Source organism: Hippocampus zosterae, chromosome 7 (assembly GCF_025434085.1).
Source record: "Hippocampus zosterae strain Florida chromosome 7, ASM2543408v3, whole genome shotgun sequence".
NCBI lineage: Eukaryota > Metazoa > Chordata > Actinopteri > Syngnathiformes > Syngnathidae > Hippocampus > Hippocampus zosterae.
The window spans coordinates 23272636-23297997 of NC_067457.1; the positions used below are offsets into that span (position 1 = coordinate 23272636).

At 46.9% G+C, this 25362-nt stretch overlaps 2 protein-coding genes and 1 long non-coding RNA gene across 3 annotated transcripts; all 3 read right to left on the reverse strand.

Annotated features, from left to right (window-relative positions):
• Positions 1-428: 428 nt before the first annotated feature.
• On the reverse strand, positions 429-2639 carry LOC127604730 (uncharacterized). The gene is made up of 2 exons (XR_007963396.1): positions 1744-2639; positions 429-1063 (listed from the first exon to the last, which is right to left on the reverse strand). It is a non-coding gene; the product is annotated as an uncharacterized LOC127604730 (long non-coding RNA).
• A 20-nt stretch (positions 2640-2659) lies between these two features.
• On the reverse strand, positions 2660-6729 carry LOC127605074 (probable methyltransferase-like protein 24). Its single transcript, XM_052072652.1, is given in 6 exon segments — positions 2660-3307; positions 3310-3393; positions 3395-3460; positions 4588-4829; positions 5345-5486; positions 6664-6729. Coding segments are annotated over 6 exon segments (849 nt in total). The 3' UTR covers positions 2660-3058.
• Positions 6730-7910: 1181 nt separating this feature from the next.
• Positions 7911-24700, reverse strand: ahdc1 (AT hook, DNA binding motif, containing 1). The gene is made up of 6 exons (XM_052071945.1): positions 24363-24700; positions 14414-14643; positions 12753-13810; positions 11015-12642; positions 9444-10938; positions 7911-8643 (listed from the first exon to the last, which is right to left on the reverse strand). The coding sequence occupies exons 3-5, from the start codon at positions 13740-13742 to the stop codon at positions 9450-9452; spliced, it is 4107 nt and encodes a 1368-aa protein (XP_051927905.1). The 5' UTR covers positions 13743-13810; positions 14414-14643; positions 24363-24700; the 3' UTR covers positions 7911-8643; positions 9444-9449.
• Positions 24701-25362: the final 662 nt, after the last annotated feature.

Genomic DNA, 25362 nt, shown 5'->3' on the forward strand with positions numbered 1-25362 from the left:
ACTCCACCGCGACTTTGTGGCCAACAATTTTACGCCATTTGCGTAAACGAGGGAGGGCGGCGGCGCGCATTCCAATGCGCGCTCCGGCGAGTTGGAGCGCGTCAGAGGAATGGCAGGATTGGCCTCTGATCTGACGAGGAAAAGTCAATTTGGAGGGCGGGTGAGGGAGTGATAAATTAGGTCAAAGTGACGTATCACCTCAATTACTCAAATCCACGAATGAGTTATTAGTCAGAAACAGTTAAATTAGTACACAACATTGGAAGACATAATGCCATTCGTTTTAAAGGGAGGAGTGGTTAGTCAATCTGCCCTGCAGTTGTAAGGATTTGAATCTCACCTTTGACCTTTCTATGAAATAATGTTAACTCGTGAGCGTTCCATTTACTTCCCCCTAAAACATCACTGTAAAAAAATAAACACACACACACATTTAAAACATTTTATTGCAATTGTTTCATGCCATAGTTAACAGTGTGTGTGTGTGTGTATAAATATATATATCAACTTCAGTGGCTACATTCAAACATGGTGAATCTGAGTTAAACTATTTCTTGCAAATAATTCCGGCATAGCGGGTGTAATCTAAATGGCTCACGGTAGCAACGTTGATGCATGATTCAGTTGATATGTGTCCAACTTGGCCTTTTTCTTCCTCCACCAATATGGGAAATTAGAACACTCATGGTCCCGCCCAAAAGAAAAAAAAATTTGCCAGAGCTGAGACAATGTGACACACTTTCATTCTTTGGACTCTTCCCATGTGCAACAAGCAGAAAAAAATGACCGTACAAAGACGGCAATGGATTCACCCCGTGTCAGCTTGACATAGAATTTAACAAGACAGACAAAACAGAATGTTCCCAGCTGCCTTTTTGTATGTCTGCTCAGTGATCAAATTTAACTTGTGAGTCTAAAAACTTTGGCTGTTTAAATACGGAAAACATGACAATATTTGGGAATTGAAAAAAATGTTTTTAAACAATTACTAGTGCAAGTGAGGACTTCAAATGTTCATATTGTATTCAGCAATACTATATATTTGTTTAATATCCTTTATTTACTGCACTATTTATAGCAGGGGTGTCCAAACTTTTTGCCAAGGGGGCCAGATTTTATGTGGTAAAATGTCGGGGGGCCGACCTTGGCTGACATTCTTTACATTGAACAACAATATTGTTCAACAAATTTTAGTAAGCCAGTCTGTTTCACATTTCCATTTTTATTTTAATTTCAACAATCTTAAGAATTTCTTTTGGTTCATTTGAAACAGGTATATCACATGCAACTGCTTATTCACTTGACTTTTTCTTAAACAGAAGTCTCCTGAGTGCAAATTGATTGATTTGAAGCATAAAATGTATCACCATGACTTTTCAATAGTCACAAAACCTTTGACTCGAACAACAGGGAAATGAACAAGCAATACACATGTCCACAACTGCAAGGATCATTTGAAATATCAGTCAATATAAACACGGAGTGATGTCTCGTGGAGTGCTACTGCCCTCTAGTGTCTAAATGCTATTACTCATTTAGTGAATGCTATTACTCATTTAGCCACTAGAGGGAAGCAGTACTCTATAAAACATCACTCACCAGTCTACGAGACCTCAGTCAATGCAACACGTGTTCCATTGCGCCCAACCTGCGGGCCAGACGGCACTGATTTTATGACAGGGGCCGAGGGCCGGATTAAATTCGACTGCGGGCCGGATTTGGCCCCCGGGCCGGACTTTGGACATGCCTGATTTATAGTCTCTGCAGTGCAAAGCCCACGAAAGTAGCACATGAATTTTGTCCACTAGATGGCGTAATACACACACCGGACACTTTATTAGGGGCACTGAAACACTGCAACACGCCTAAAATGCATTTATTTTTTGGTTGATGCAGATATAAAGGTATTTGTAAAACTGTGGTTGTTCTAATTTGGTTCATTTATGGCTTTGGTTACTTTACCTTATCTATGTGTATATTTATATTGCATTTTATTGAACCGTGTTAATTGAAACGGAAACATTTATTTTTGTGAATGCCAACACTTTGTTTTTCTTCTTTCTACCCACCCCAATTTTGCTGCTGTAGACTGTAAATTTCCCCAGTGTGGGTCAGATAAAGGATATCTTATCTTAATGTCAGGGGTCTCTAAGTCTGGTCCTGGGCACCCCCTATCCAGCGTGTTTTTTGTCACCCAATTGTGGGGGTGTTTCCGACCAGGCGGGGTGAAGTGGCTGGAGGAGAGCAGTTCATATGAATCAGGTGTTTTGGAACATCTGCCTCACGCTGTTCTAGCGTGAGGAACCAGCGTGATAGGCACGCTTCAAAGACCGGACTTGGAGACCCCTACATTAAGCATTTAACACACTTTGGAAACTATGTTGGAGTGATTTTGTCCCTTCAAATTTTCATTCATTTTATTTAAGTTTATGTATTTGTTATTTATGTTTTGAAAAATGTATATTTATTTTATGGTCGTTGAGACGTAAAAATGAATACAAATTATTTTTTATTTGGATTTAGATATTATTATTATTAAACTTTTTTCTTTTTTTAACAGTAACTTTTTTATAGGTTTAATAAATACTTATGTTTCCATCAATGACCATAATACATGCCCGAAAAAAATAAGAAAATAATAATTTAGGAATGAGTGAGTATAGTAATATACCAGGTATGAGTATCTGCATGGTATCGGGTGCTTGTGAAAGATGCCGATAACAGCCACCGATACTGGAAGAAAAAAATAATAAATCAGAGCGTCAGAAAGGTTGTCATTCACAATTATTGTGTTAATTGACATTTTATGTATCATAAGTCTACGAGCGGTATCGGTAATTGATTGGGGAGTACTTAAGAGTGAATACCCGTACTGGTATCGAACATCTCTAATATTGAAAAAATAATAATTTTACAACATTCGTCCAATACAAATTCAATATTTTCATATCCCTGTCAAAAGGCCAAAATAAAAAAAAAATGTAAACACCCGAAATTCATGATGTAAAAAAAAAAAAAAAAGAATGTTATTTCTCTAGGCTTTTAAAACGATGAATACTCATTTGTGGCCAAATGAGAGCTTTTCAGAAATATATTTTTGCATGCATAATGAAACGTACAATGAGCTAACGGACGTCATTGTTCTGGTGTTGACGAAGCTAAGCGTGTAAGAGCTGCGGGCGTTGCCGCCATCACGTGTATGCACGCGGCGTCCCTCGCCGCCGCTGCTGCGCACCAGCCGCAGCCCGGTGGCTCGCAGCCCCTGCAGCACGCTGAACCAATAGCGCAGCACTTGCTCGTCGGCGGATAACCCCCCCCCCCAACCCCCACATCAAATCTGGCCCACTGCAGGTGCACCCGGGCCACCACGTGGTGCACGTGATGCAGTGTTCCGAGCTTCGATCCAGTTCTGGAAGACGCACCATTTGGCGCACACGAGGTGAATGTACAGGAAGTGGACCTAGGAAGGGAAATGCAACGGAAAGTAAATATTTATAAAATTGTCAAGATTTCATAATGAAGTCAGCAAATTATTAGAAGAAAGTGACGGACATAATTTCATGCAAATGTATTTGTTTCATGTTGTGCATTCAGATTGCTCACCCAATTTTATTAATGTGAACGTTTGATTAAAATTGAATTAGATTTTAAATTGAATTCGGAGTGCTCATAAAATAGTGGCAAAATGAAAACTTGGCAATTGAGTTCATTGTATTTGACATTTAGACTGTATTTGAAATTTAGGTTCAGGAGAACTTTGACAAAATATAAAGTTGTGTGGAATTTTAATCTGAAATTCATTTGAAAATGATCAATGGAAAACTCATTTCACTTTAATTGCACGTGGTCGCAAAAATTTGACTTCATTTGAATTTTCCGGTGGACTTTTGGAAAATCTTTAGTTTTAGTAGACTTTAAATAAAATCATTTATTTCTTTATTTTCATTAGGGGTAAATAATTGCATGTACTGTTTACTTTAACTTTCCAATGGGCAAATTGGATGTACTTTTAATTTAATCGTTTGACTAGTCCAAATGGTCATTATAAACACCAAAGACACATTTTTAAAATTCAATCTTAAGTGCTTTTAAAATTAATTATAAATTGTAAATTGAATTGAAATGACTTTTAAAAATCATTTATTAATGAATACATCATCACGAGTCATCGCTCACAAAGGTACATTCAAATTAATTTGAATTGAATTTGAATTGTCATCAAATCATGACTAAAAACCATTTCAAAAATCATATTAATAGTTAATAGTGTAATAGTTTCATGACAAAAACAATGCTAAAAATGATGAGGAACAATAATACAAATGCCCTCATAGGTTGATTGTAGAGTGGTGATGTGGGGCCCCCTTGTGACTAAAGACTGTAAATGAGCCTGGAGGAGTTGTTGCCATGGCAGCCACGGATGGCGCAGAGCTCTGTTGCTATAGGAACATAAGTATAAGTATGACATCTTTGTGTTTTTGAAGGACCCCAAGGTATATCGGCTTAGCACCCCATAAAAAAATAAAAAATAAAAGTGTGTGTGTATGTGTGTGTGTGTGTGTGCGTGTGTGTGTGTGTGCGCCTTACCGTGGCATGTCCCAGCTCGGCCATGATGTCGACCAACGTGCCGGCGTGGTGCCTGCTGTGCGTCTTCCTCGGCGGCGTCCGCCACTACAGCTACATTCTGTGCTGGGTCGCCGTGGCGACCGGGTCAAAGGTGTTGCTTCGGCGACCAAAATACGCACCTGCGCCACTGTGATCAAAGTGGTGGGCGTCGCAGGCGAAAGACGGCACGGTCCCGAGGAAAAAAATCATCCCCGCCGTCCATGCTGGGTGGAAAGGGCGGAGCGCATACATGGGCAACGATCTCACATATTCTATCCTTTCACACACAAATGTTATCTTTTTTTGAAACACACACACACTCTCTCATACACATTTTCCTCTCAAACCTTCACTTTCATTCAGTTTCCCTTTCAAAATCACAATCACACACGCACTGTCACACACACACTTCCACACATATAAAAACACTTCAACACAAGTTCTCTCTCTTATACAGTACACACACAAAAAACTCACAAATACAGAGACTCTCACACATGCGCACTCACACACTCTCTCATGCTCATTTTCACACACAGACACACTGACACAAAACTACACTTTCTCATCCACACACTCACACCGTGCTCCTCACACACCTACTCTCTCACTCTTTCATTCATACACAGTCCCAAACTCACTCTCTCACGCGCACCATCTCACACAAATCAAGACTCTCTCACTCAGATTATTTCTTTAATGCACTCCGTCTCTCGCTCTGTCTCTCATATACGCATACCTGTGGTTGTACTGATATAAAGTATGAAACGGTCGAGTTCTGCAGAGAAAGACGGCTTGTCTTCGGCCCAAGGCTGCAGCTCCAAAGGCCTGCGGTCCAACCTAGCCACACAAAAACATATTAATACATACAGTAGCACAATCTATAATTGTTCTCCATAGTCAAAGAAAAATATGAGTTTGAGTTACTGGAATCACCATCTCCGCACTCACTCTTGTGAAAAAAATAAAATAAAATAAATACATAACCCGAGTTTGAAATAAGGTTGTGTAGGATTCTCATTTAAGAAAATATATATTAAATCAATTGATTTAATTATTTCTATGCCAGTGGCTGAACCTGTTCCATGGCACAAAAAAAGCTTTGAGGACTGCGGCCATTGACCGAAACACCTGAGGTGATGAGTTAATGCACCACTGTATATAAAGAGCCCCTCCAGCTGCCCTCGGTGCCCTCCAACCCAGATTGAGCTCTTTGGTCACCATGGCAACAGAGATAAGTAGCAGGATGGGGGGGGGGATGAATCACAGGAATGAGTCAGAGTTTAGCCTTGAGCAGAAAAAAAAGAGTGGGAAAAAGAAGTGGGAGAGGGGGGGGGGGGTTATTGAGGACTTTGAGTGGACATGTTGATGGAGTTTATGAAGGCCAAACGGTGAAAGAGACTGGATGGGAAAAGTCGTCTCCCACTAATTATCTAATTTCAACTGTTGTGTCTGGACCGTGAACATGAACCAAATAACATTTGCACATCTCAAATTAAGGGAGAGTTTGCAGTTTTAAAAAATGGTTAGGAAGGACATTAAACAGGAATCAGATTCCAATCCACATTGCACTGTAGCCGAATGCAATTTTGGTTGGAGTTGGTAGAAAATGATGTAGTGAACGCTTAAAAGACTACAAGCCAATGTTTTTGCTAAATCAACAACTAACAGAAGTAGAAGATAAATTGCCTTTCATATGAATTCATAGTTAATTTTCCTTTCATTTAGCGGGAGCCTAATTTATAAAACCAAAACGTGTGCAAAACATCTGATAATTTAATAGAGATACATTTTGTACTCGTTTGTTGAAAAATATATGAGGGCCTTGAAAAAAATAATCGCATGTTAAATCGCAATATTGTGGGGGGGGGCGTCTGAATGAGACCATTTCTCAAAATTGTTCAATCCTACGAGAGAGGCGGCAGTCAAATTTAATTTCTCCTGGGATATATTGGCCATAAAACCAATCTGATATTCAGAAGAAATTTTTCAAAATGTAATAAAATTGTTACCTGCACACCCTTGTGACATTTTCTCTCGTGACATTTTACTGCACACCTTGCGCCAGTTCATTTCGTCCTCGTCCTCGTACACGAACGCACGTGCTCCCTCCGCCTCCTCCATGGCCGGAACCGGCGTCCGGCTGGCCGCTCCTCCGGGCCGCCCCCTCTCGTAACTTCCCTCCGGATTTCGGCTTTCGGCTGCACCCTGTCGGCTCAACGGGGGAACAGCGCCACTTCTGGGAACCCCTGTGGCCGCCGCGTGGCTCCCGTGTTGGCATCGCTTGTGCTTTGCTCTGGAGGGCTGCGAGTGAGAGTCCCCCCCCCCCCCCGCCCACCTTCGACCCCCACTCTGGCGTCATCCCCTCCCCCGGCTCACCCCACCCCCCCGGGGGTTGGGGAGAGTTGTGATGCCCATTCCACAACAAGCGGTCACCTTTTTCCCCCTTTCTAACCTGAGATTGAATGCATGACGTCACATTCCCGCGACCCAGTGTCCCCGTTGTCCTGGGTTTGTTTTTGTATTGCAACTTTATTAAACATTCAACAGGATTTTCAATAAATATTTTGTAGTTTGCATAAAATCGTACACATTCGTAATGCTATGCTAATTAGAGACTATGCCGACGTTGTCTTGTTCCTAAGCAACTCAGGAGCCACAGACAGACGCATGAATATTAAAAAATGGAGTACGTCTGCTGCTGCACTAATATTTGTTTTAGTTACACCTTTTTAGGTGGGAATATCATAAAAGGAAGCCATTAGGACTGAAAAAAAAAGTGTGCACGGTGTGAACGTGATCGCCTAGCAACAACAGAAAATGGTCATTAACACTTTGTCGGGCACTTAAAGCACAATTTTCCTCCCTAGACACTAGCGTTTTATTTTTTTTAAATCTTTTTTGCTTTTGTCACATTTCCTCCCAAAATATAATTACAGAACACAATGAATTTAAGTTACCTATTATGGTTTCAATCAGGTCCTATCATGGCGACAGCTATTGTACATTGCAATTGCCCTCAGCAAACGCAATCGTTTTAGTCAAGACGGGTGACAAAGTAAAAACACAACACGCGGCCAATCAACTACTCCGTCTGTCAAGTCACTTGAGTGACGAATCTTAAACAACTCTGCTTTCCCTCCGACGTTCTCCCAAGCATTCATCCATTCCTCTGTCGCCTCGATCCTCCTCCCCTTCCCAATCGATGCCCTCATTTGAACTCTCGTTCTCGCTCCCAGACAATCGGAGTAAAGACCAACTCGCTGGGCGGGGGTGGAGGTTAATTAGACACTACGCACACGCCATTACCAATGGCAAGAACAGAATGTGTATTTCAATATTTTTGCACCTCAGGTACATAAATACATACATACATACATATGTAACGGACAGATATACAACTTTGCTTTTTGGGAGGGAAATTTCGCGTCACAAAAAAACCCACCAAACGACGACAACGAGACCACGGAACAGAAAGGAGAAGGGAGAGAGTGAAAGAAAGCCCACTCGTTTAGGACCCCACCGGCACACACGCACGCATACATGCATTGACTGCAGTCGCTCCAACACATAGACACGACTCTTTGGGTCCTTCGAGTGGACTAAGACAGTAAAAGACAGCGTGTCAGATCGTATGTACAGATGCTGGTGTCTCAAGAAGAGCAGGTGGAGGGGGAAGTGGTCCACGGAAGGAGGGGACGGTGGGCGTTTTCAAAGCGTGCACAGTGGCAGGAGGCGGGAACGTTGAGGAAGGACAACGGGGTGGGGGAGAGAAAAAGCGACGGGAATTAAAAAAACAGAAAAAGCGGGACAGTTTAGAGTCCAACTTGCTATGATTCTTTGTGCACATGCGTCTGCGGGTGTGTTCGCACGTTGATCTTGATTGTCAATGCCGGAGAATTAAAGCTCGACTGTCCCCCAAAAAGCTGGCAGCTAAAAATTCTCACCTTTTCAAGCCTTTCACAAAAAAGTCAAAGCGTACAAAAGCGAGGGAGGAAAAAAAACCCGGAGGCTTCTAAAAGGGCACATTGAACGCACCTGCAAGCAGAAGGGGAACAAAGCAAAAGACGTGAGACGTTTAAAATTACAATATTGGTTGCAAGCGTCTTTGTAAAACGTGTCATGCTTCTGTCAAAACAGCCCGCGGGTCAAGAAACAACCTTGTTCACAGCAGCCGGAATCTTAAAACCGCAAGGTGGACTTGCTTACCACCATGCTGCCCTGATAGTGGTTCCATGTAATCCAAAAAGAAAATGGAGGGTCTTCACCCAGTTAAATACCAAACCATTCATTCATCTTCCTAACCGCTTGATCCTCACTAGGGTCGCGGGGGGTGCTGGAGCCTATCCCAGCTGTCTTCGGGCAGTAGGCGGGGGACACCCTGAATCGGTTGCCAGCCAATCGCAGGGCACACAGAAACGAACAACCATTCGCACTCACACTCACACCTAGGGACAATTTAGAGTGTTCAATCAGCCTGCCATGCATATTTTTGGAATGTGGGAGGAAACCGGAGCACCCGGAGAAAACCCACGCAGGCCCGGGGAGAACATGCAAACTCCACACAGGGAGGCCGGAACTGGAATCGAACCCGGTACCTCTGCACTGTGAAGCCGACGTGCTAACCATTGGACTACCGGGCCGCCCCAATACCAAACCACAAGTGGAGAAAACTGATGTGAGGGTGGAGTTATGTAAATTAGCCCTCCGCCCCCGGATGTCACAGTAGTACACAAAATCTGAACGCTCTCTTCAACACATATGGGCAGCTCACAAAAAAAACATACTATCATCCTCATTACTTCTTCTGAGTAACTGAACAGACATAAATGACTCACCTGCTGTTACAGGCTGGTCACGCTAAAGCCGTCATCGTGGCCCTTGTCCAGAAGCTGGCACAGCACCCCGCCTCCCTGCGATGACGGGTAGCGGTGCCCCATGGCTTGGCAGGAAAACTGGGACAGTGAGTAAACGCCGGAGTCATCCTCCAGTGCGCTTTTGGAGTATGGCGGTGGTGTCAGGAGGCCCTGGCGCGACATCAGCTCCTGCTTGCGGGCAGCCGCGGCACCGCCGTCGTCATAGAGCGAGGGTGCCGAGTGGGCGGCGGCCTGTGCCGAGTGATGAGACTGATTGTTGGCGTGGGCGTGAGCGAGGGTGTTGCCCGCGTAGGGTTTGACGTGGGGGCTCAGGTGATGCTGTGGATCGTGAGGAGGCGGGTTCATGTGCGCGCTTGGGTTTGCCAGCAGGTTCCCGTGAGTGTTGCCGTGCGGACTCGTATGTGGGTGGGTACTCGGGCTGGGGGAGCTGCTGTGCGACGTTTGTCCGTACCAGTAGGGCGAGCTGCAGTAACTGGGGGAGTCGTACTGAGAGAACGGCACTTCTTTAGGAGCAGGGCGGTATGAGGGGCTCATTGCGGAGCTGCAGTGGGGTGTTACCCGGGGTAGAGGGGAGCAGGATGGGGAGAAGTTTCTGGGGGGAACAAGGTGGTAGGACTGGGGTTTGGAGGGGTAAGAGGGAGAAGACACACTGGGTGACATGGAGCAGGAGGACTCCCCGGGGTACAAGGCTGGATATCGCTCCTCAGAAGATGGCGTGGAGGGGTGGGCAGAATAAGGGGAGGGGTACTCGCAGGGATCCTGGAGGTAGTTGGAAGGGGGTGCGGAATTGGGAGTGGCCAAGGGAGAGAGGCTGCTACTGTCCCCGCTGTAGTAGTCCAGACCCTCCTGGAATAAGCCAGAAGCCTCTAGACCTGAAGAGGTTTTCCCCCTGCCTTTGGATCCCGAAAGACGCTCTCTCGAGCTCCCGGACAAGCCCCCTCTGCCTCCTCTGGACCCTCGGCCGCGTCCTCCGGACCCTCCCCGCTTAGTAGTGAGTGTTGGTGAAGGACTGGATGGGGAATCCGAGTGTAAAACAGAGCCCCCTTCTTTTTCCGACTGTTCAGTCCGTTTCCTGCGCCCCCGGCCGGGCTTGCTGGTGCCGCCGCCCTGGAAGAGGACGTTCTGGCTCCAGTTGTAGGATGGCGCCGAAGCACTCTCATGCCAGTCGATCATCAGTTTTTCCAGGCTGGACAGACTGGACTGAGCCCCTTCCCCGCTGACCGTCTCACTCTGCTTGAAGATTCCCCCCATGGAAGGAGGTCCGCTTCCAGCTGCTCCTGAGCCGAGATGCGAGGAGTCGGAGGAAGACTCTGAGAGACTCTCTGGGAAAGGGGGCCTCTTGGCCTTCTGCGGGGTGTAGTTGGAGATGTCCAAGATGTTCTTTGGTTCGTTGGAACCATATTCGTTGTAAGCGTGAGGCCCGCAATTGTCTGCTGACCATCCGCCGCAACTTTGTCTTGAAAATAAATGACACGGCAACATATTAGAAAACAGGACATTGTGCCGTCGCATCGTTTCTCACAAAGACTTACCTGAAGCTCCACTGGTTGCTGTTGTACTGTTTGTAACACTCTGGCGAGGAGGAGGAGCTAAAGGGGCTGCTTTTGGCCACCGTCATGTAACCTCCACCCGGTGACGTGGGGCCTGGGGCGGGACTTCCGCCATAGCCCTTCCTGGCCCCTGCTTGGTAGCCGGAGAAGCCCACCTGACCACGGTCGGTAACTCCGGTCTTGCCACCGCTGCTATGGGAAAAACCGCACTCCGAGGATCTCTGGGGCCCTCCACAAGAGGAGGCGGCATAGGCGGGAGTGTAGTGGCCATAGCCAGTAGGGTGGGGGGAACCGGGAGACTGCGAAAGGGACGAAAGACTGGATTTTGGATAGGTGCAAAGGGTGGGGGATGTTTGAGTCTGGCTGGCATAGTTGTAAGGAGGCCCGGCAGAGGAACACTGCGTCTGCACGGGAGCGTCCGCTGCAGAACTTGCCCCGCCGGCTCCCCATTTCGACATGGCTGGGGACCACCGGTGAGCGGTCGCTTGGCCGGATGGTTCGTAACTGTGACCGGATGAAGCTTTACGTACATCCGATTGTGAGATGTCCAAAAGTTCGCTTGAGTCATCAGAGTCCAGCAAGGATCGGAAATAGCCCGCAAACAAACTTTGTGAATCGTCCCTGGCTTGCCGGACCCCTCTGCTTCCGCGGCCGCAGGCGCCTCTCCTGCCGACCTCGCAGGAGGAAATGTCCCCCCTTGTGGATCCGCAGATCTGGTAGCATTTTTCAGAGTCCTCTTCCCCCCAGCCCCCGGAACCATTGGGCCATTCTTGTCCCGGGCAAACCCCTTCGCCTTTCAATGCGCCATTTTTCCTTACTCGCCTCTTTCTAACCGTTTTCTCCCCTCCAGGCTCGGTTCCGACCACACCCACTCCTCTGCCGACACCCTTCCCCCTTTTCCTTGGTAATCCGTGCTCAGAGAGGGTGCTCGGTTTGCGCTTTTTTCCAAAGAACTCACAGAAGGTGCCGTTACTGTGCTCGCTGTCCTCGACACCCTGCGCAGCACCCCCGCCCCTTCCAGCACCCCTTCCTCTGCTGCCCCGAGGCCGCCTGGACCCAGTGAGCCGTTGTAGAAGGGTGGATATTCCCGGGTTTTCTGAGGCGGTATGGAAACTTTCTGAATCGCTCGGTGTCCAGCAGCGGTGGGGGGAGCATTGGCCAGCGGGGGGCGGCTGGTGGTTCAAAAAAGCCAGTTTCGATAGGACATCCCCATACTCGGTCTTCACGTCATTTGTGTCCCCGTACGACGGATAGGGGCAAGGGAGTTTGGTCCGCCGCCTCTTCCGAGGCTTCTTGAGCTGGTCTCCGTCGCCACAAGGAGCGGGGCCCTCCCCTGCTATCATAAGCAACGGCTGTTTGGGCGGTCGCCCTCGCCTGCGTTTCACAATAAGAGGCAGTTCTCCGGGTGGGAACATGACGATGACGCTCTTGCCGTTGTTCTTCATGCGGAGGAGCGCCGTTGGCTCTTTAACCACCTGCGGGCCCTCTGCAGTACCGCCATTCCCCTTCTCCGGTGCCCTGATTGTCTCCATATTGGAGATCTTGTAGCTTTTCTGTCGCCGTCCAAGGTTGACAGGAATGCGAGCCACCTTGACGACGATCTTCCTCACCTGTGCGGCACAGAACACGTGTAAATCACAGGTAGGGAAAAGTTGCCATGACACCTCTTGCAGACATGCAAAAGACTTTTATTCAGCACCAATAATGTAAAATAACTCACTCCGACAAAACGTCCACACCTCCGGCCATTGGGAGAGAAAATCTCCAGCTCCTTTTTCACGAGTGGCACAGGTATGGGGGGCGGTGGGCGATAAGTGGCACCACATTGCAAGGCAGCTTGTGCTGCCAAACGCCGTCTCATGACACTTTTCGGACCGGGTTTCTGGACTGACTTGGGAGCAGGCCTAGAGCGAGATTTAGGTCCAGGTCTGTGCCCGAGTCTGGGCCCGGTTTTTGGGGGCGCTTTGGGGATGGGTTTGGGGACGGTTAGTGCAAGAGGTACATCTGCAGGGCTGGGAGCTGCGGGGATGGCCGTCTCCGTGGATGCTTGTACCTTTTTCGGGACCACTTCCTCCACCTGCTCCTCCTTAACCCTCCAGATATTCTCATCAGAACTGTCGACCGCCTCCTCATCTGCTCTCTCCTTCTCCGCTCTCCTCTTGCTGTCCTCCGGCATTCGGCGTAGGCGGGAGGATTTGCGCACATGACAGGGGAAACGGGAACGCCCGGAGCTGCGCAGCGCATACTTCCTCTCGGCCTCCACAATGAGAGGCGACGAGCTCGTGCTGGGACAAACATTTGCAGGTATATCCATTTCTGAAGCCAGGGTCCGCCCCGGCGCGGAAGTCGGATGATTGCCAAGCGCTAAAGACGTGGACAGAGGTGACGTCTGGCTTAGGGTTTTGGACTGTTGGGCCTGCATGGAGCCACAAGAGTCCAAACTGTCTATACGTGTTTGCATGCTTTCCGGTGGTACTGCGCCAGTCGCTGCCCGCCTTGGTGGGTAGGTCCGATGCCCGCCCCTGTGCTGCGGGTGAACGTCGTTGGCCAGCGTGGGGGCTGCGGAGGAAGGGTCTGCGGTCACCGGCAGCAGGTCATCGTGAGCCGGGGACCCTGTGGACCAAGGGTCAGGCCCTTCGCTAACGTTGACTTTTTCTCTTCCGCTGCCCACAGTTTGTCCAGTGTGCGAATGTGCGGACGGAACACTCATCCAGTGGACATGCTCGAGTGGGCCTCGGTTTGGATGTCCTCTGCAGCTTGCCAAGAAGATTTAAAGACCTGAAGATACAAACAGATCATCAGTCATCTCCTTTCGTCAAATAGTGGCTTTTTAGTCGTCGGGTGTGTCAATTTAATAAATAAAAAGTAGTAACCGTAATCACCCGTATCCCAACCGCTGAAGCCATTTGAATTCTGTTGCTAACCAAAACAGCAGTATCGAGACTGTAACCACTTACCGATGAATTAAAGTACGGAGACTTGTTGCAAGAATCTGGGGTCTATACTCGGGTATTAAAAACAAGCGCTGACGTGTGATCACCCCACAATGTTGCGATTAATGATTAATGTAACAGTTCGGTTGCTTTTAAACTCAATTCTCATTTCAAATGAATTGTAACATCGACGCAGGAGTTTAACAGCCGTCTGAAAATACGCAAAATTAAAAGTCCTCCAGCTCTAACTGACGCCTACCACCAACTGCAAGTGAGTAAATAAAACAGTCTATAAAACAACAAATCTGGTGTAAGACTTTTTGCACTGCCTTTTATACAATGCGCGACATCCCACCCACGTCGCAGCATGACAATTAGTCCCGCATTTACCATGCACGTCCCAGTCGAGCGGGCGGCGCCGCGGGCTGATTCGGATTCCGAGGCTCACCTCACTCTGTCTGCCCGGCTGGCGGAGTTCTGCAGGGGATCATTGGGTCATCAATACTGCAGTGGGCAGCAGCAGCAGCAGCAACTCGCACACTTTGGCTCTGTCCAGCCACATCCCTTCTGCTCTTTACATGGCCCATAGTGGCTGAGAGCGGGAGACTCCGTGCGCTGTGGGACGGGGGAATGACTGTGGGGAGGGTGGGGGGTGGGGGCTAACGGCTGGGACAGAGGCTAGGGTGAAGGTGAAGAAAGGCAGAGTAGAAAAAAAGGAGTATCAGAGACAACGTGAAGCTGCGGTTGTTTTGGAATGTGACCTGCTATGCTTGCGCTTTGCTGCCTCAATAGGCTAATCAAAAAGTTGACATTTCATTTTGGACTTCTAAGCGGGCTATCATGTAGTTAAACTACGGTAGTTACTGTACACTCTAACGTAGCATTCATTGATGCTCAAGTGCCTCAACAGACTGGAAAAGTCAGTTTGAAAAAAATGCCATCATTCAGGACCTTTTAGGAAACAACCGCAGATCAAGAGAGGCAGCGACCAGCAGAAGGTGCCAGTTGCAATGTGCAATGAATTATGCTTTGCTGCCTAAATGGGTTGCGGTGGAATTTGGAAACATAAACAAGAAATGGAGGAAATTATGTGGCCCAATTAGATGGAAGGAGTGACTTCATTTTTTTAACATCAATTAATCAGCAACAACAACTCACTGGAATGCGGCATGAATTTTCACTGCGCTGCTAAAATGGGCTGCGGTAGCTAGCATAAAGTATTTGCTCAATATTTTCCTCAATATCACTTGGGGCATGTTAGAGGGCTGGTGTGGATTTAAAGTGTGGCAGCAACCAGCTACAGCTCCCATTAATTCGGCTTTGCCGAATCAACGGGTAGCAAAGGAAAGTTTGGGAACCATTTTCGGACTGTTTTCAAATACTTCCAATTATTTTGCTTCTGTTAGCATTGCGCTCGTGAATTTAAAGTGGCAGCAACCAGCTGGTATGGGCCATTAATTCCGGCTTTTCTGCCTTAACGGGTTGCGGTAGAACTCACAATGTAAATGGACTAAGAAGAATCAGCAGCCTGGAGTCACTTAGCTGTTGCTGTGTTGTGCAAATACAATAGCAGCCGCCAGGGGGGAGCAGAGGGGCGATGTGGATAGAAGTGCAAAGCGGATGAAGACGTCGAGGTGGCAGTAGAAAGGATGAGGATGAAAGTGTGTGTGTGTGTGTGTGTGTGCGTGTGCGTGTGTAAGTTACACGTGCACACTGAAAGACACAATGGCGTCCACAACAACACCTCTGCGCCTCCCTCGCCAACATATGGCCGTGATTAGTGAGGCAGCAGCGGGGGAGTGTGGGGGGAGGGGGGGGCAGAGACTTGGGGAGGGAGGAGTGTCTTGCATGTGTGAGAACGTTAGAAGCAAAATGTGGACGATGCCACAGTGATGGAAAAAATGGGCTAACATAAGAGAAGGTACATTTGACAAACATACTTGCAAACACAACGCTCTTGACAGTGAATTTTCTCACATTTGGTGTGGTTGCCCCATGAAAGCAGACTTGAATCAAAAACAACGAAAAGGAAAAAAGAAATCTACATTAACAGCGTAGAACAACGAGTAACATTTTTACTGATTTTCTGACAAGTTACGGCGCAAACTGAATCGTACTGAATATAAGTTGTTCCGTTTCCTGCCTGTCGATTTGAAATAATCGCCCGTTGTGGAATAGATGGATTGAAATGATCTTTCTGTTGTACAGTTAAACAAATACTAAAGGGCAAAGTATTGAAAAACAGTCAAATGTTCTGCCTTGTAATTCATGTCGATCGTGCAACTTTACTTAAAAAAAAAAAAGTTTCGGCTATCGGGATTGTATTCTGCCAATATCTGCAACTGCCTAAAAAAAAATCGATATCGCACAGGCACCTACTTCTCTCCTCCAACCTCACCCCTATTAATCCTCTCCACACTTTCTTCCTCCCTTCTCTAATTAACCGCATTCATTAATTAATCATCCTTCTGACCCGTAATTGTGTGTGTGTGTGTGTGTGTGTGTGTGTGTTTGTGTGTGAGAGACGGTGAGATCGGCATATTCTTTAATTAAATGTTCACACACAACACACACTCACACACACACACACACACTGCACGCTGTGAGCGCCACGCGGCAACGACGTGCGCACACTTGCACGTGCAAAACAGCTTTAACGCGTCCGTATTTGCACATAAAGACAAAAACACAAGAACGCACATTCAAATTGATACATGTTTGTGTGTGTGTGTGTGTGGTTCGTGTGTGTGTGTGTTTAAAACCACGCACAAGAATTTTGGCCCGTTGCCCCCGACAGAAACGAGGATTGTGCCGCACATGTGCACTCCCCTCTCATCTGTCTCAGACGCACACGCCTGCCAGCGGCAACTAGACTCAATGTTGTGTGGGCGCGTGCCCGCGTTTGCGCGTGCGCGCGTCTTCCTGGGTGTGTTTGTAAAAGAACTCGCAGAGCTCTAGCGGGTGTGCAGTTGTTGCTAAGAGACAGGCAGCAGGATGGAAACAGCATGGGGGAGGCATAAGGGAGGGTGAGGGCGAGCGCGCGCGTGTGTGTGTGTGTGTGTGTGTGTGCGCGCGCGCGTGTGTGTCGGAGGGAGGGTGAAGAAGAAGATGGGGGAGAATGGACGCAAGGTCAACAGCGAAAACAGAGGGAGGGGAAAGATGTGGGTCAGATGGGTCCGCGGAGCCTTGAGTGACAGCGTATGTGTGCGGTGTGACGTCGTAGCTCAGCAGTGGAAAGGTGACGAGTTGAGCATGAAAACCACGCCCACACGCGCCACTTCTGGCATCTGATTGGGTCAAAGGGCGTCGTGTTTACAAGTTATAGTGCCACCTGCTGCCTTGGAGTGTAGCTGACAGCCTGCAAATGGCGTCACGTGGATAAGATAGGATAAGAGTACAAAAGTATTTAAACATGCTTCACCCAACTATGACTTGATTTAGGTAATAAAAGGTGACAACGCATATAAAATAAGGCTGTAAGGAATAATTGAATACAGTAATCCCTCGTTTATCGCGATTAATGGGGACCAAAACCACCTGCGATAAACGAAAATCCGCGAAGTAGCGACCAATTAATATATAAAGGTAGAATTTTGTTTTTTTAAGAGCCGCAAACAGTCCGGAAGAAGCTGCAAAACAACAGCAAGTCACATAGAGCAACATATACAGTGCTGTACTCCATGTATATGGATTTTTTTTCTTTTTTTTTTTTTATGAATATGTTTGAAAAAATCCGCGATGTACCGAATCCGCGATAAACGAACCGCGAAATAGCGAGGGATCACTATACTTCCAAAAAAAACGGCAACACAACGTCTCTCTATTGAAGCATTTTTCCACGGGGACTAATGTTACTATTATTGTGTTGAATGGTGGCTAATCATTTTTGATCGAATGTTCATTGGAGAATCAGTAGCCAGGGTTCGTCATTGTTGGGCACCATTTTTTTGCAGCACATTTCCTCCTCCTGTAAGGTTTTAAAAATGATTGCGCTAAAGTAGTTACGTCGATGTGAATTTTGTGTTCAGCGTTCTATCAGTTCCGAAGGTCTGCGAGGCCTTGAAGGTGTCTGACTGGGACTGGATGACCGAACCGGTGAGCTTGTGCTTTGGAAGCGGAATGCTGCAATGGCGTGGGGGTGGGGGAGGTGGGGGGGACGTTTTTTTTCACACAAACTCCACTTTCGCCACATGTGCATCAACTACAAAAAAAAAAAAAATTAAGAAATCTGAAGTGATACAATCCCAACTCTGCTTTCCAACCTCACCTTTTACTCTCCTTTGTCCTTCCCCATCCTTTTCCTCAAACTCATACGCTACCTCCCGCCTTCAATCCTCACCCGCAGGAAGTTACGAACGATGCGTGTGATCAGCGCGCCGCAAACAAGCGTGTGCAAAGCTCGTGCGCCGACGAGCACGTCAAGCACATTCGCGGGCAAACACACACACATAAAAAAAAAAAAGAGACAAGACAGGTGGCAAGAGGACATAAACACTAACTAGAAACTCAGCCAAGGACGCACACGCAAGGGAGTGGAGCCAAGCCCACCCCTCCCCCGTTTGTGAGAACCTACAATACGGAGGATCGTATCACCCCTTCCTCACCCTCTCCTCACTGTCACCCCCCCCCCCCCCCACCACCCCCACCCCCACAACCATCTTCAACTCAGCCTGACAGTTTCCTGCCGCTGTCCTGCAAGCACCTTCCTGACTATTGACACGATGTTGCCTTGGGGAGGGGGGGGGGGGGGGGGGGCAAGCTGGTCATGTGTGTCACATGACCAGCTGCTGTATTGGGAATGACCGAGTGCATGTGTACATGCAGTACAGGCAGTACAGAAAAACATGTTGAGGTACTGCATGGGCACGTATGCGCAAACACAAAAAAGCAAATGAAGTTAATGATAATTTTTTGAAAAAACACGAAAAAAGAAGAAAAAAAATGAAGAAACGGTCACAATCCCACAGTCGGACGTACGATGTAAGGAAAAAATACAAAATCTGAAAAAAAAATAAAAATGAAATAATCAAATGAATTTTAAAACTCACAAAACTCTAAACTGCAGATACAGGATATAAAAAAACCCAAACAGATACAACAAAATATATATATTTTTTAAAAAAGATCACAGACACACAAACTGACCTGCACAAGGTAGAAAAAAAAAAAATTAAATACTGAAAAATTAGGCCCAGTGGTTAGCACGTCGGCTTCACAGTGCAGAGGTACCGGGTTCGATTCCAGCTCCGGCCTCCCTGTGTGGAGTTTGCATGTTCTCCCCGGGCCTGCGTGGGTTTTCTCCGGGTGCTCCGGTTTCCTCCCACATTCCAAAAACATGCGTGGCAGGCTGATTGAACACTCTAAATTGTCCCTAGGTGTGAGTGTGAGTGCGAATGGTTGTTCGTCTCCGTGTGCCCTGCGATTGGCTGGCAACCGGTTCAGGGTGTCCCCCGCCTACTGCCCGAAGACAGGTGGGATAGGCTCCAGCACCCCCCGCGACCCTGGTGAGGATCAAGCGGTACGGAAAATGAATGAATGAATAAATACTGAAACAATATTATGAAATATTTCTTTCAAAAAGAACAGTCTTTTGACTTTAACACTTAAAACAAATGAATTAAAGAAAGAAAAATACACTGAAGCATAGAAAACACAAATAAAAGAGAATACAATCACAGAACTTCAAAACAAAACACCAAATTAAAAATAAATGAAATAAAAAAATAAATGAATAAATAAATAATATAAAATAAGACAAACAGATAAAATAATGCAAACAATATACAATACAATAAATAAAAATAAATATACTGAAAATAAAAAAAATAAGAGTAAAAGATTATATGAGAAAAATAAAACAAATACACATATAAAAATAGTGAGTGGTTAGCGCGTCAACCTCACAGTGCGGAGGTTGTGGGTACGATCCCGGTTCCGGCCTCCACGTGTGGAGTTTGCATGTTCTTCCCGTGCCTGTGTGGGTTTTCTCCGGGTACTCCGGTTTCCTCCCGCACTCCAAAAACATGCATGGGTGGTTAATGGAACACTCTAAATTGTCTCGATATGTGAGTGTGAGCATGAATGGCTGTTCGTCAATGTGTGTGCCCTGCGATTGGCTGGCAACCGGTTCAGGGTGTCCCCCCCGCCTACTGCCTGAAGACGGCTGGGATAGGCTCCAGCACTTCCCGCAACCCTTGTGAGGATAAAGCGGATCGAAAAATGGATGGATGAATGGATATTAAAAAAAAAAATTCGAAATACAATACTGAATTTGAATAAAATACAAAACTCATCTCTACCAAAAACAAGATAATACAAATATAAAATGAAAAATAAATAGATAGAGACATGAAGTGAAAAAGAAAAAAGATCAACAATAAATATAAACAATAACATGATATAAAACCGCCAAAATGCTGTTAAAAATGAGAAAAAAATACAGAAAAGAACACAGACGCAGACTTTGATTTTGATTTTGACTTTGACTAAAAACGTCATCTCAGAAAGAAAGAAGCGCAGTGCACAAGCACGTTCTTAGCCCGAGGGGCCGGCGTGCTTCCGCGCCAGCGAGCGGCCTTGCTGCCTCTGCGACCCTGACTTCCTGACTCCTCCCCTTCCGCCTCCGCCCGTTGCCGTGGGAGACACTGCCGCAGCGCCCCCGTTGCCAGGGCGACTGCTGCCGGCTGTGCGGCCAACAATGGCCGCCCCGTGAGCGCACCGGCTGCAGGTGCTGACACCTTGCCACGGCACGCATTCACACGTGCAATGACTTCCGTCCACCTCACACACACACACACACACACACACACACACACACACACACACACACACATTCATCCATCTTCCCCCTTTCTACGTGACAACTCTACCTCTCTTATCTCCCGCCACACCCCACACCCCTCCTCCTCTGACAACCTCCTGCTTCCACTTTCTCTCTCGCTCTCTCCTCATCCTTGCCTCGCTCGCCCTCTCGCTGAAAGTGTCTTCTCACTCCTCTCTCTCTTTCTCTCACACACACACACACACACACACAGACACTTTCACGCACACACCGCATGCAAACATCTCTCCTGGATGAATCCTTTCGTCCCTCGGGGGCACACTCTTTCTCTAAGTATATGTGTGTAAGTGCGTGTGTGTGTGTATGTGAGGTGAAATGGGGGAGGGAAAGGCAGGGGTGGAAAAAAAGCCTATCAACAGACCCCCTCGCTGCTCTGATTATCTCTTCATAGGGATGTGATGACAGGGAAGCTTGGATCGCGCGGCACGCGTGGCGCGCGTGCGCGCGGAGGAGAGTTGAGAAGAATCGCTAACAAGGCTCGGGGTCCCTTCCTCCCTCCCCGCTTCCTCGCCGTGACTTTTTTTCCAACGCGTGCGCGTGCGCGAGCACCGACCCGAGACTTATTTGCGCGGCAGCACAAGATTTCAAGACACGCCTACCAATGTGTGCGCGCGCGTATGTGTGTGTGTGTGGCAGACAGTGTGTTGAGTGCGCCTGTAGCCCCCCCCCCACCCCCCAACTCCCTCCATCTCTCACTCCTCTTTAATAATTGAGCTGATTCTGTCCAACTTGTTAGGGAGGTACACAGCGGCTTTACACTCGATTGCTCGCTCACACTCATCCTCACCCTTTCCTCCAGCTCTGCTGTTCTTTGACCTCTGCATCCCTCCTGCCTCCATCATCTCACCCCCCCCCCCCCCCTACCCCACCCCACTCGCCTCACCTCCCCGCCATCCTCGGAAAGGTGAGAGGTTGAAGTTATCCCTCCCTGCCGTCGGACGTAAACCGGCTGCAACCAGCCCCTTGCGAAGTGGGGTCACGGGTCACAAGGTCAAGGGTCACCATCATGTCAAAATTCAGTACCACCATGTATTTATTGTTTTAAATTGTATTTGAGGCAGCGATGTAACATTCCCCCATCATATGTTTGCTCTCTGCTCACCACGCACTCGCCGTTCCGGGCTGTCTTCTTAACTTTAGTTTTTCCCCAAAGTCCATGAGCAGCTCGTCAATTTTCCAGCCTCAAACAACTAGAACACCTTTTTTGTTTTTAAACATTGCTTTTAAATTGCTAGTTTTAAAGCACTGGTACTGACAACGACGATAATTCGTAATGCGACATTTTATGAACGTTCATTCCTTTCAAACGGTGTGATTGTACTGCACAGCAAATGTCGAATAAAATAAAACAACACAGTGAGCTACAAAGAAATCCAAACTTAACCCTGGAGAACCCAAGAACCCTTTTCTTCTTGATGAAATGATGAATTATACATTAAATGAATGCTATATGGTCACTGAACACCAAAATAGATGTTTTTTTTTCAAATATTTAATGCTTTAATGCTTTTTGAGTTGGGGACCTGAATTTATTTATTTATTTGTTTTTAAAGGCTTGCAAGGGATACTGTGGGCGAATCAAATCAGACAAACAGCAAGGTTGGTGAATTAACTACCAAAGCAAGTTTGTTTATGTCATGATTCTGTTTGTGACCAACAGGTGGCACTGTAGGGATCTCCCTGCAGCTGCACACCTGTTGGTCATTATGTAAGTTGTTTGTTTGTTTGTTTAAAAGGACTCCCGGCACGACCACTCGGTGTCGGGTCATTGTTGCTTGTATGTTTGTCCTGTCATGGTTCTGTTCCTGTTAGTTTTTTTTTTTGGTCATGTTTATGTTATTGAGAGTTTTTAGCTTCTGCCATGTTTTTTTGATTGCTACATTGGATTTGTTTTGTTCTTAGGACTTTGCTTTGGATTTAGTTTTCTGTGTTTTAGCAATATACTTCTTCAAGTACACCCTGTTCCTCCCTCCTGCCTGCTTTTTTGGGGTCCACCACCACCTTTGCAATCACCACATCTTCGAGCCAATCAAAAGGGAACCTCCAAAGTAGAATAAACATCATTCCGTGACGCTGCTTGGAATGTCCAAAAAACAATATTCCTCTTCCATATTCTCATACAAGTTTAGGGAGAACTGCATCAAAACTTAAGTGTAACTAAAACTATTTGCCAGATGGAGATACAGACACATAATAATTGCCTTCTTGGTGATTCTAATTTCCCCAAACAATTCCCAGTCGGGAATTAACCAATCGGCAACCGGGAAAAAAACTGACCACCAGAAAAAGTTGTTTCAAGAAACAAAGAAGAGCGTCGCAACCAAGATGCGGTAATAGTCGTTTTTGAAGAAGGATAAATAATATATACCCGTGTGTATTGATGTACTGCATTTCGCTGGTACACGCTGGTACACGCTGGTACACAAAATCACTGGAATTCTTCCCACCACTTTGTTTGAAACTTCCGGAAAAAAAAAAACGCAAGATGGGTTGATCGGGCAAGAACACAGGTGATTGGCGGCGGCGGCAGGTGCAGCACATGTACTTGCGTGTGCGGTGGCGTCAACCCACACTCCTGAAAACTGCAGCAGGGCTCAAACAAAAGACACTTCCACCTCACGTACGCGCAGACACACTCACACACACACACACACGCACGCCGCGTGTTAGGTGCGGTGACCCCGCCAATGAGGACAGGAGCGACGTTGACGGCGCTACAAGGCCGTTGCCATGACAACTAGTCCCGTTCACACAGGTAGCGAGCACAATGCGGCTCCTCCGACACACACCAGACACACACTCCCGACACGCACACACGCAAGGACATTCACTCAAGATTGACAAGACGACAGCTGCGTGCCAAAGCTGAGGCCATTTCCTTTTCGTTCCGACATTCCGAATTATTCATCACACACAAGTGGGATGTGCCAATCGGGAGAGAGAATGAGGGTGAGATTATTGTGAGACATTGTGAGGACACACACACATAGGCAGACTGAGCGTCCGTCTGCATACTAACGGAAGCCGCAGCACAGCCAGTGAACGTCTCTGAGGGGCCCTTAAATAACAAACTGTCACCGGCCAGACACTGACATTGACTTCCCTCTCAGCCACAAACACCTCCCTCCCACCTCCACCCCAAAGCGCAGACAAGAGCTGATAATCACCAACGATGAGCGTCTCTCACCCTCCTTTCCTCACAGCAGCAGAAGTAGAGGCGGCCCTGTTGCCTCTGCAAGATGTGCTGCTGCTGCTGTTGTGTTCCAACAGCTGGGGGGGGGGGGGGGGGGGGTCATGATGATGATGAGGATGATAATGATTACGAGTGTCTAGAAGCTTGTGTGTCAAAAAAAAAACTACCCTGGGGTGCATGCATGCAAGAAGTCCCAAAAGTCAGCTTCACCCTAATCGGACTGAGAAGTATGTGTGTGTGCCCACATGGTCAAGAGGGGCTCAAAATACACCAAATCCGTCAATGTATAAGCTAATATTCACGATATATAGGCTAACACTCGTATATCCACTTGTGATGTGGTTGTATGTCGTGGTTACTCACCAACCGGATGATGGTGCTCAGCGACGCATCGACGCTCCACTCCTCGTCCAGCTAGAGGCGCCGCTGCCGGGGTGGCTCCGCGGCATGTCACGGGCAACTGCTCATCGCCACGAGCGGCTCCCGTCAAAGCCCGGGGGAGGGCGGATCGAACAGGTCGATTAATAATGTCCAGCGTTGACACTGTTCATTTTCCTGGTACGTTGACAGGGCGAAGGGAAGAGTCGGGGGTGGGAAATACGAACGGGAGTCCGCACGCCTCTGCAGCTCCAGCCGCTGTGTGTTTCTCTCCAGTCCGCCTGCACTGTGGCTGCTGTCAAACCTCATCCGGGGACTCCAAGATTCACGTTTCACCTGTGGAATTATGGGAGTTGTAGTTTTACAACAACCAAAGCCGCAATAAGGCACATTGCTCAACGAACAACAAAAAATAATAATTTGAACCATTTGATACAAACTAAAACACATCATGAAGGTAGTTGAGTAAATTCTGCACATGAGCCTAAGATGCTTACTTTGTCTCATTTAAAGCCATGTTTGCGACTTAGCCAAATGTGAAAATATGAACGCTAGCTAGCTAACGATCAAACGCGAGATCGACGGATGGGTGAATGGATAAATAGATAGACAGATGGATAGACATATAGATAGATAGCTAATCAGAAACAGACATTGTTATTATACACGTCCAAGGTATCGCGATAGTTCTAGAGAACAATCAATTGGTCACCTGGCCGGAAAGATGGCGACTACAGTTTTTTTTAACGCATACTTTTCCTTATAATTATTTAAAAATTAATTCAAATATTTTAATTGACTTCATTCACTGTACTATGAATTGATAACCATTACATAGACTAATATAAATTGGATATACTAAAATACATACATAAATATAGTTTAGAAAAAAGAATAACAACTAATGCAATTAAGATCATCTTTATGCCAGCTACATGGTAAGTTCACAGACCTCAAATCGTTGGATGTCTGTTATGCAAATAAA